Genomic DNA, 12,433 nt, shown 5'->3' on the forward strand with positions numbered 1-12,433 from the left:
GCACATTTCATATGTGGAGTCAGAGCTTCTTACTCGGAAGACACTTAGGACTAATGGATCCAGGCCTCCTGCCGTAGCTGCTTGACATCCTGGTTCACATGGTCAGGGTATAAGGAGGCCCGAGGGCTGCATACATTGTAAACATGTTTTGTTTTATTAGAACAGTAACCTGGAAAGAGCCCTGGATTGGATCTTTAGCCACCCCGAGTTTGAGGAGGACAGCGACTTTGTGATCGAGATGGAGAATAACGCCAATGCAAACATTATTTCCGAGGCCAAGCCGGAAGGACCTAGAGTCAAGGATGGATCTGGAAGTAAGTTCTTTGCCTGGGGATTGTCTGAGAAATTGTGACTATACATTCGGCTCACCCCCTTCCCTGCCACCACACATATTAAAACGTTTGCCATCATTCAAAAGTGAGCACAGATCTCATCTTCTCATAAACGGTACATTTTGCCACATTGCATGGCCACGGTGATCTGATAAAGTCCTGGGCAAACTCTGAGTCATGCTGCCTTGTCGTGCATGTGCTCACGTTTAGCGCCAGCTTTGACTTGTCTGCCCTGTGAGAGAAGATCTTTTCATGTACCATGGAAGTTTTGTGTCTAAAAGAGAGCATGTATTTCCATGTGGTGGTTTTGAAAGTTGAAAAGCAGTCTTACGCCCTCGACCCAGTCATTGCCCCTGAAGGGCTGTCAGGATGGCAGGAAGAGGAGCCATAAGCCAATGTTCTACCTTTGAAGAGCAAACACTTATGTGTGTCACTGTGTGCCAGGCACTGTGCTAAGCTCTTTGCATGTATACAGTCAGTTAGTCCTCAACACACTCATTTTATAGGGGAGGAAACAGAGGCACAGAAAGGTTAGGTACCTTGCCTGAGGTCACGCAGCTCTTAAGATGTAGAGCCAAGATTCAAACCCAGAATCCATGTTCTTTCTCACTGTGATACCCTGCTTCTCAGACTGTCGTTGCCTACAGAATAATGTTCAGGCTCTTTATCCTGGCATCCATCTCCTCCTCCAGTCAGATGTCAGCCTGCCTTCTCTCAGTGTCATTTCTTCTGCCCCTCGCTCCCCCCACAATTCAGATGCCTAGAACTGTAGCCACAGCACCAGCCCACCCAGTTGTCATTCACCCTCTTCTTGATACTTCCAGGTCTTTGCTCAGGCTGATCCTTCCCTGTGAAATGCCTTTTCTCCTATCACTGCACACCAAAATCCTTACTGTGATCCAAAACTTGGCCTCAGATTCCGTTTCTCTTGTTGGCTTTCCTGGGTCCTTGTCAGTCAGTCCATCCTTACCCTATGTGCTTGTAATAATTATACCAATGTTAACAACACTTCCTTTTGTGCCACCCTTAATCCTCACAATAATCCTCCAAGGTAGATTTTACAGACGAAGAAAGTAAAGAAGGTTAATTGCCAAGGTCACATAGCTGAGTGATGGGTAGAACCAGAATTCCAACCGAGGCAGGCAGTCTGCCTCTGGAGCCTGTGCCCAGAGCCACTGTAACATGGTGTTTGTTCCTTTGTTATTAGATATATCAAATTCATCTTGCAATGAAATTATTTATGTCAGTATCTGTGTCTCCCATTTGACTGGAAGCTGTGGAGAACAGAGGCCATTTTACTTTGATAAAGCTCATGGTGGCTAGCACATAGAAAATACCAAATAAAAATAATTGGATTTAGTTAAATTACACTAGTAGCGTTCATTCCTATTGCCATTGAGCTGTAGCTCTACTTAGTAATGGTCTTACCAGACATAATATGTATGCATTGATCTAGCTCTAGAGAGAGAGGATGGGAGGGAAACCTTCTTTTATATAAAATGGAAATTTCTTTATTTAAAATTTTTAATCCTGTCTTGGTAAGAAAAGGATGAAATAAAGTTCTACCAACTTCTATCTTCAAAGGATCTTGTATTATTTTTTAGAAACCAGTGGTTTGCCTAAAATATTAAAATCTATAATAGACAAGTCGTCAATAATTCACAGGCAGGATTTATTACTTGTTACATGTTCATCGGTTCACTGCTTCCTTGACTTTCTGTAATGGACTTGGGTGAGCCCTTCTCACAGAAGGAATAAACCACAAGATGGAGCCATCGTAAAGCTGCCAAGATATCTGGCTGCAGAGGGAGGGCGAGTCTGATCATTAGGGTTTTCTGTCTCCTGATGGAGCCTGGAGGGACCCCAACCATTCTCTCCAAGGCAGATCCTACTGATCTGAACAGTGCCACCCTCCCCTTGGGCTTACTGCGCTCAGAGTGATCTGCAGAGATTCCTGGCACGACGGGCTTTGAGTTGCATCTTTGAATAGGATGTCACGATGTGATTTAAAGGTACCATGGGCCAAACTCTGTGGCCTTGGTCCTCATCACCCCCAAATTTAGGGCACTTGTGGGTGGGGGTGGGGAAAGAGACAGAGATGTGCTATGAGAAGTCACATACAGGATGTGCAGAATCTCAGGGCAGTAGTAGTGAAAATTTTAATTATGAAAAACCGACAAACATAAACCACCCTAACTCGGCAAATGCATTTTGCCTCTGAACAGATGTTTCTATTTACTTATTTTTAAATTAAATGTATTGGGGTGACATTGGTTAATAGGATCATGTAGGTTTCAAATGCACATTTCTATGATACATGATTTGTATATTGCATTGTGTCGTATCATCCACCCAAAGTCACATCAGCTTCCATCACCATATATTTGGCCCTTTTTACCCTTTACTACCTTCCCACCCCCTTCCGAGATGTTTTTACAGAAGCCTTTCTAGCACTGTGCCTGGTCCCTGGGATCAGCAAATGAATGATTGAATGAAGAATTAAATGAATGGCAGCAGGTAGTGGTCACAGGGATAGTTTGGTTTTCTTTTTTGCTCTCTCCATAGGTGCTCAATGGAGAAAGCAAAAAGACTTAGCGCCCTATTTTGTGTTACATTGCATACATCACAGGAAAGGAAAAATATGTTTATTGTGCTTTGTTGCCTTAGCACTTGAACACATGTCAGTCACTTCTCCTTTAAAAAAATTATCATTTATATTGCTTATTTTTTCTTATAATTAAAAGGATATGTGATAATTTTAGAAACCTGAAAAAAAATACAGATATCTGAAAAGAGGAAAAAGAAATGACTCAACAATCCCACTACCCAGTCATAACCACTGTTAATGTTTTGTATATATTTTTATACCTTTCTATGCAAATACATAAAAATGAGTATAAATATATATATATTTTTAAGAGGATGCATTTTTTAAAAATTTTTTTATTTCAGTGAGAGAGAGAGAGAGAGGGAAAGAGAAACATCAATGATGAGAATCATTGATTGGCTGCTTCCTGCATGATCTTACTGGGGATCGAGCCCACAACCTGGGCATCTGCCCTTGACCAGAATCGAACCCAGGACCCTTCAGTCCACATGCTGATGCTCTATCCACTGAGCCAAACAAGCCAGGGCTAAACATGTATATTTATAAAAAATACAAATTCTGTTCTATACATGTTATTTTATTTCCTGCTTTTCCCCTAATTGTGGGTGTCCATATACATAAGTCTAGATCATTGAATAACTATATATATAAAAGCCTAAGCTACGTTACAACCAGACGACCGGATGACTAGCCGGTAGCTATGACAAGCACTGACCACCGGGGGGCAGATGCTTAATGCAGGAGCTGTCCCCTGGTGGTCAGTGCACTCTCACAGCCAACCTCCTGCGGCTGGCCAACCACTTGTGGTCCCACCCCCTGGCCCGCTGGCCCTGATCAGCCCCTGTCGCAGTGATGGCGAACCTATGATACATGTGTCAGAGGTGACACGCGAACTCATTTTTTTGGTTGATTTTTCTTTGTTAAATGGCATTTAAATATATAAAATAATATCAAAAATATAAGTCTTTGTTTTACTATGGTTGCAAATATCAAAAAATTTCTATATGTGACACGGCACCAAGGTTAAGTTAGGGTTTTTCAAAGCACTGACACGCCGAGCTCAAAAGGTTCGCCATCACTGCTCTATCGGGACTGGGCAAGATGGCCTCGATTGGCCCGGATCGCCGGCCAGGCCAAGGGACCCCACCCATGCACAGATTCGTGCACCGGGCCTCCAGTATATTAATAACATTTCACTATATTGATGTACCATAATTTATATCCCTAATTTTAGACCAACTAGTTATTATTTAAATAAAAGATGATTACAGAAAGTTTCAAATAACAAGGTTATTTGTACATTCAGAAGATGATGGCAGTGGTTTTTTAAAATTTCTTAAGGGATGAATTCTGTTCACAGAAGTACAACAAATGCCTTTTTCAATCCCTATCCAGGTAATAAACATTTGCTCACATTTAAATTTCTTCCTTTCCTTCTCTATTAAAATTAATGCTGTGGTGAACATTCTTGGGCCCTCAATTGATTATTTCCTTAGGGTAAGTTTCTGGAAGTGAAGTTTGTGAGTAACATCTCAGGTCTTTGAGGTTTTATTATGGATTATTATCTTAGCTCAACAAACACCCTGGTGGCTCTCCTGTTCCCCATCGGGCTGAGCATTTTTCATAATTTCTTATAACTTTATTGCCTAGTTGCTTTTCTTCTTGTGTTAATCGTGTCTTCATTTCCTTTGGCCCATTTTCCAATTTTTATTGAGGTTTTTAGCTGTTTTTTTATTGATTCTTATGAGAGTTTCCTGTATTATCTGTTAGTTTGGAAATACTGGCACCTTTACAGTATTTGAGTTTTTCTGGCCAGAAATATGTTATCCTTTTTCTTTGAGTCACGTTTCCCTTCTCCGGCCCCTGCAACGCGATGTGGTTTTCTTTATAAACATCCCATCGCAATTCCATTTTCTGTGTTACTTATGAATAAAATATTTTCCCCATTATATTTTCTAAATTGTTATTGCTGAACTTTGGAAAGTTCCTGATCTTATAACTGGCCATTCTGCAGGATTTGATTAGAAGTAATTAACTTGATGGGTTAACTTGGGGAGTTGTATATTCTGTGTAGGTAGGTTGTTTACATTCCCAAGACATGGCTTTTTAATTTTTTTGGGGGGGGGAGGGGCGGAGGGTTGGTTGGCGAATTGGTTAAGACAATTTAAAGGTAAGGGTAATTGGTATTTAGGAGCAAAATGGAGAGCCAAAACAGACAGACAGACAGTCAAAGAAACCAAATAAAACCAACAACCGCAGTTTTCAGGCTCTGTTGTAAGTGGCAGGAGTGCTGAGCAATACTTGTCTAAGCAGAAAGGGAAGTATCGTATCATAAAAGCTGGGAAGTCCCAGGGAGACTTGACTCCAGGACTGAAACCCTTTTATCTGAATGTGCCTCTCGGCTCTGCTTTCTCTGGGTTGGTTCCAGTCTGGGATGGGCTGTCTCTGGTGACCTCAGGATGGCTGCCAGTGCCTCCTACAACTGTATCTCCCCAAGCCACTCAGCAAAGGCCTTGAGACCCACGCATACTTGGAGCCTGAGGGCGGAGACATTTTCCTTCCTAGCTTGTGAGCCCTTAAAGCCCTGGTTCAAGTGTGGTCCTGGGCCAGCAGAATCAGCATCACCTCTGGTTTGTTAGAAATGCGAATTCTTGGGCCCCACCCAGACCTACTGGGTTAGAACCTCTGGGAGCCGCCCAGCCATTTGTTTCAGCAGGCCCGCCAAGTGGTTCTAATTCCATTTAAACCAAAGAAACACACCTTAAAAGCAAGATTAGGTTACTATTGTCTTAGGAAGGAGTAAAGTGGCTACTGGGACATCAGGTTAATGCTGAAAATAATAAGTTTGGTGTTTGAGTTGGAAAAGTGACTATACAAATTCTTCCTTGAGGGAATATGTCAATTAAAAATCTCTATTGCCATCTTTTTGCATGAAGAAGTCATGCCATTACATGGAATTCTTTTATTTAAATGTTACCTAATTTACTTAAAAGGGTCAGTGCTGTTAATGCTTGGTGAAACAGTAGCTGGCCTTTACTGAACGCCTGCGCTAGGCATTTCCTCACTCCCTGCAGCAGGGCTAAGTGCCTCCTAGTGCTGGAACCAGCTTGGAATTCAGGTCTGTTTGATTTTGAAGCCTGTGCACTTTCTCCTTTACCCCCTATTGAGTCATCTTATTTTATTTATTATTTATTTATTTTTAAAAAATATTTTTATTGATTTCAAAGAAGAAGGGAGAGGGAGAGAGAGATAGAAACATCAATGATGAGAGAGAATCATTGATCGGCTGCCTCCTACATGCCCCACACTGAGGATTTGAGCCTGAAACCTGGGCATGTGCCCTGACCAGAATTGAACTGTGACCTCCTGGTTCATGGGTTGATGTTCAACCACCGAGCCATGCTGGCCGGGCTTGAGTCATCTTATTTTAGATTTTCCATACTGGAATGGAGGCAGGAGTTTATTATTATTATTATTATTATTATTATTATTTTTTGTTTGTTAATCCTCATGAGAGGGTATTTTTTCCATTGTTTTTTAGGGAGAGTGGAAGAGAGAGGGAAAGATAGAGAGAAATATCAATGTGAGAGAAATACATCGATTGGTTGCCTCCGGCATGAGCCCCTACCACAGTGGTTCTCAACCTTCTGGCCCTTTAAGTACAGTTCCTCATGTTGTGACCCAACCATAAAATTATTTTCGTTGCTACTTCATAACTGTAATGTTGCTACTGTTATGAATTGTAATGTAAATATCTGATATGCAGGATGGTCTTAGGCGACCCCTGTGAAAGGGTCGTTCAACCGCCAAAGGGGTCACGACGCACAGGTTGAGAACCATTGCCCTACGAGGTACTTGCTCTTGATCGGAATCAAACCTGGGACCCTTTGGTCCGCAGGCCGACGCTCTATCCACTGAACCAAACTGGCTAGGGTGGCAGGAGTTTATTTTTGAAAAGGCTCTATTTGTCATCATCTTAGGGCTGGCACCTACCTTTCTGTTGTATTTTTTAAAATTTCAAAAAAATGGAAAATCAGTCTCTCAGTCTGACCTATCTGGGCTTCTGCTATTTGCAAAATCATTTCTGTTTCTGTGTTGCACTTGATGAGCATTTAATTTTTTTTTAAAAAGAACTGACTGCCAATGTAATTACAATGTGATTAGGCTGTGATTACTCAAACCTGCCCTGGCTCCTTCAACCTCATCACCAGTGGTTCAGACTTCTCCTGCCGCAGCTGAGATTTTCCAGCAAGGGGAGCTGAGAGACAGCTGCCTTAACCTGTTACTGATTTACCCAAATCCCCCTTCTTCTCTTTTTGGGAACTCAGACGTTTTCTAAATCAAGCTGTTGGGGAAAGAAGTTATTTGCAGACGTAGAGTGTTTATGAGTCAAATGCTAGTCAACTGGAGACGATGTTTTCCCCTTGGTGGTACGGAGGGAGTTAGGAGTGGGTAATGCCAAAAATGATCTAAGTTAGGAAGATTCGGTTGGAAAACTCAGTTTGGGTTTCTCACCAGAAGGCTGCAGAGTCCCTGGGGTCTTGGTGGTTATTGGAAGGAATCTTTTGGTGTTTCTCTATACTGAGCCCCCTCTGCAGACCAATCGATGTGTTTCACCCTAATGAGATACTGCTCCTCTTCAAATCAATGGTCTAGAGCAGCGGTTCTCAACCTGTGGGTCGCGACCCCTTGGCGGTCGAACGACCCTTTCACAGGGGTCGCCTAAGACCATCCTGCATATCAGATATTTACATTCTGATTCATAACAGTAGCAACATTACAGTAACATGAGGAACTGTATTTAAAGGGCCAGAAGGTTGAGAACCACTAGTGGTTCCTCATGTTGTGACCCAACCATAAAATTATTTTCGTTGCTACTTCATAACTGTAATGTTGCTACTGTTATGAATCGTAATGTAAATATCTGGTATGCAGGATGGTCTTAGGTGACCCCTGTGAAAGGGTCGTTCTACCCCCAAAGGGGTCGCGACCCACAGGTTGAGAACCACTGTAAAATAGAAATTCATTTAATTGCACTCCTGAATCTAGAGTTGCTTTTGTTCATTATGTGTTGTTGAACTACTATTTTCAAAGAGGTACAGTCATGACTCTCAGGTATATATAAACAACACATTTTAGATTTTCTTTGACCCATTTATTAATGAGGGAAGCAGTTAGATGTTATTATGGATTCAAAAACATCTGAAAAGCTAAGGTATTTAAAGATAAATTGAGCCCTGGCCAATTTGGCTCAGTGGATAGAGTGTTGGCCCATAGACTGAAGGGCTCCAGGTTTGATTCTGGTCAAGGGCACGTACCTTGGTTGCAGGTTTGGTCCCTAGCCCTGGTTGGGAGGCAACCAATTGATGTGTCTCACATCGATGTTTCTCTCTCTCTCTCTCTCTCTCTCTCTCTCTCTCTCTCTCTCTGTCTCTCCCCCTCCTTTCCATTCTCTCTAAAAAAAAGAAAAATCAATGGAAAAATATCCTCAAGTGAGGGTTAACAACAACAACAACAACAACAACATAAATAAATAAATAAAAAGATATAAAGTTAGTGTCTACCAGGACCATAAACCTTGAGGTTATATGTTTTACTGAACAGATTATTTTTGTTTCTTTACCAGGAAAGACCTACAAGTTAAGTAACTTCATTAAGTCTGGGACCTTTAATCAGTGAGATGAACTAAGTTCTTTCCACCAGACCAGGGCCAGCAAATCTTTCTTTTTGTCTTTTACAGATGATAAATAAATGTTTTAGGCTTTATGGTCCATACCTGTATTATCTCATATTTTTCCCCCTCTTTCTTCCCTTTTTCCTCGGCGGTACAAAAATAGGCTATGGGCTGGATTTGGCCTATGGGTCATGGTAGTATGCTGGCCCCTCCCCTAGATAACCCTGGGGAGACCATTTCTCCACATGACATGAAAGAACACGGTGTCTACCCCTTCTACGTGCCAAGTTTCATGTATGTTTTTTCTGACGGTGCTTTCTCAAAGAATAAAATCAAAGGATAATTGATATTATGTTGAATAGGGGTGGTGGTGGTAAAATTTTGACATAAAAAATTCTTCATATTAGAAAGGTTGGGAACATTTTCTGAAGTTCAAAAAAGGACAAGTTTTGTTGGGAGAGGGAAGTAGGGAGGAAGGATGATAGTTTCAGACACTGTTTAATTTTGGCTGTTTAGAAGGACTCTATTTGCCAGATGTTGGACACAGTGGTTTAGGCAGTTTTTTCCCACCACTTCTGGTACTTTGAAAATTTCTCTGTTGAAAGTTAGCATTTTAAAAATGATTTACCTTGTTTTACACTGCCTTTTCTATCTACATGAAAAAAGGGGTGTGTACATTTTGGGGGGAGTGTGTGACATAATGCTGTTGTTTTTTTTTTTAGCAGGGTTCCTTTGGGACCTTGGAAAAAAATCAGCAGGAACTTCCTTCTCTGGTTTACCTTGACTTTGTCTTTGGAAACAAATATTAATTGAGCTTTTTCCCCCCGTTTTTTACCTGTTGAGCTTTGCAAATGTGTTGAGAGTGATTCTCTCTTTTGCTGTTTTTTCCTAGCAGGAGGTCTTGAATAATGCATGGGGTGGGTGCTTATATTGATAAACATGGTTAATTTTAATTGTAGGACTAAGATTTATGCTCACCTTTTTTCTTTAATTATTTATTTATTTAAAATGTATTTTTTATTGATTTCAGAGAGGAAGGGAGAGGGAGAGAGAGATAGAAACATCTTTCTCAATGGTGAAGACTGACTGCTTTTCCCCTAAGGTCAGGAACATGACAAGGATGTCCACTCTTGCCACTTCCATTTGGCATTGTAATAGGAAGTTCTAGCCAAGGCAGTGAGGCTAGAAAGAGAAATGAAAAACATCCAGATTAACAAGGAAGAAGTAAAACTATCTCTATTGCAGATAACATAATTTTGTATATAGAAAATCGTAAGGAATCCACCAAAACACTATTGGAACTACTAATGTAGGAACAAGATCCATATACAAAATTCAGTTGTATCTCCCTACATTAGCAATGAACATTCTGGAAATTAAGAAAATAATTCCATGTAATGCCACGAGACTGGATGAATCAGGACAGGGGAAAGTAGGTTGTGAGGTCATCACCACTGAAAGGTCAGGGAGATGAGGAGCCAGTGAGGCAGCTGGACAACCAAGAGAGGGTTGTATCTTGGGGGCAGATATTTGAGGAAGAAGGAGGTGATCAGCCGTGCGTGGTGTGCTGAAGAGTGCGTAAGCTGAGTGGGGATTCACAACTCAGGAAGGGATGAGCATGGGAGAATGGGAGAGGGAGGGGAAGGGCAGAGGTCTGCCTAGAACCAATACTTTGAAAAAATGCAATAACGATTGCGTACTAGAAAAATGAATATGCAAGTCCTTTTTTTCCTTATTAGATTCAGCAGACATGAATATTCTCAGATCATCATAAAAGGGTGTAAACACTCAATTTCTGTAATCGGTAGCAGTTTGCGAGTGGACTGGTACTTGTCCGTGGGATCCACTTTGTGTTGTGTAGGTCTAGGTTTGGCCAGGGGAGCAGGAGCTGAAATTCATTTAATGGAGAATCCTGTATCAAATGGCAGGAGGTGCTTGTCAGAGAAAAAACATCAGTTTCACCCTCTAAGAGGCTGTCTAGCTCCTTGTTCAGAAAGCATGAAACCTGAATTTTGGTCCCATATAGTTTATAATCACAGGCAAGTCAGGGATCACAAGAAGCATATTCCAAAGCACTGTCCCTTTCTATGAATGGTAACAGCTGTCTGCTGTCTCCCCTACAGTCCTGACATTTGTATGGTATTTTATTCTGAATTGCTCATTTAAGCCTCGTCCAACCTTGTGAAGTGGGTGGGTTTTTCATCTTGGTGAAGAAATGGGCCTAGAGAGATGGGACAACCCCTTTGCCCTCATGCTGCTTGAATGTGAGAGAGCCCGGTCCACCCTGTTAAACCCACGAATTTGCTCCCAGGTTGGCTGCAGGATTTTTACATCCCTCCCAGATACGAGTTTAATGTCAGCTGTACGTTGATGGCTGATGTCCCACTTTGTTATGACTCCGAAGGTTGACTCTGGTGTCACTTTGGGTGGGTTTGTGGGTGAATGGGCATAGCAAGGTAAGTAGACTTTGTCTTTCAGTTTAAACAGTTGCTGGATTACACAATCATTGGCTTTAAATTCTGATCAGAAGTGCTGTTGGTTTTCCAGACATGCTGCCTTGTGACTGTGTTGTTTCCTCTTTCATAGCGTACGAATTGTTTGCATTCATCAGTCACATGGGAACATCTACAATGAGTGGCCATTATGTTTGCCATATCAAAAAGGAAGGAAGGTGAGTCTTTTTAGAAGGTAAATAATACATGTGTTTTATTCAGCGCTAGGCACTGTACTAGGTGCTTCATATGTTATCACATGTGGCTTTCACAATGGTCTTGTAGGATATACTCTTAAGACCATTTAAGACACTGCGGCTCAGGGAGGCCAAATAGCTTGATCTTAGCTAGTAATTTCTTGTGTCAGAGCTGGTATCCAAAGCCGCTGTCAACCATCATGCCATCATACCAACGTAATTTTCCACAGTAAAGATGCATCCTACAGCAGAATGTATGTCATATTAGAAACCTCCATAGGATTGCCAGATTAAGTCAAATAAATAATAATAATAATAATGATAATAATAATAATAATAATAATAATAGTAAAAGAAAAGCAGTTGCCCTATTAAATTTTGAATTTCAGGTAAAGGTAAGTGAATTACTTTTTGAGTAGATGAATTACTCAAATACTGTGTGAGACATACTTATACTGAAATATAATTGGTTGCCTACCTGAGATTCAGATTTGACGGGGTATCCTGTGTTTTATTTGGCAACACTGAGCGGTCAGTGTCTTGCTTTATTGCAGCCTTGCAGTAGGACTTATGGCATCTTAAGTAGAATTGTTAGGTGTGTGGTGAACTGGGAATGAGACAGATTGGGATGTGAGGCTGCACCTGTCTTCAGAACCCTTTCCCTGGGCCAGGCCCCTCTGGTTTCCTCCCGGGAGCTCCCCACTGAGTGGCCTGGAGGTTGGCACTCCTGCTCAAGGCAGTGCTTGGGCCCTGTGGACGCTGAAGAAACATGTGACCTTGGCCTCTCCTAGAGGATGTTAACCTCTCACCCCATGCCTCGCACTGCAGCAGTGACCAGTTCTCACCCAGCATCGATTGTGTTCCTTTTTGCTGTATCTTTTGTTTCCACTTGATTCATAAAATAGTTGAGCACAGAGATTTGATTTATAGTGAGTTCCTTTTATTACCCGGCCTGATAGCTCTTTTAAAAATGCTTAAGAGAAATGGTTTAATTATAATTTAAAAAGCAATAAAATTCATCATAAGGAGTTAGTACAATATAAACACATACAAAAATATGTCATCTGGAAGCCTAGGGATAATCATTGTTTAGATTTGGATATATTTCTCTTTGTTTTATTGTTTTCATT

At 41.3% G+C, this 12,433-nt stretch overlaps 1 protein-coding gene across 2 annotated transcripts in view; it reads left to right on the forward strand.

The window, feature by feature from the left end:
* The window catches only part of USP13 (ubiquitin specific peptidase 13), a 113,241-nt gene that overhangs the window by 94,706 nt on the left and 6,102 nt on the right, over positions 1 to 12,433 (forward strand). For both annotated transcript variants that reach the window (XM_059687101.1, XM_059687102.1), the window contains exons 19-20: positions 161 to 314; positions 11,201 to 11,285. In XM_059687101.1, the coding sequence (XP_059543084.1) occupies positions 161 to 314; positions 11,201 to 11,285 (239 nt within the window). The remainder of the gene's footprint in view (positions 1 to 160; positions 315 to 11,200; positions 11,286 to 12,433) is intronic.

This window comes from Myotis daubentonii, chromosome 3 (genome assembly GCF_963259705.1).
Source record: "Myotis daubentonii chromosome 3, mMyoDau2.1, whole genome shotgun sequence".
In the NCBI taxonomy this organism is placed as follows: Eukaryota; Metazoa; Chordata; class Mammalia; order Chiroptera; family Vespertilionidae; genus Myotis; species Myotis daubentonii.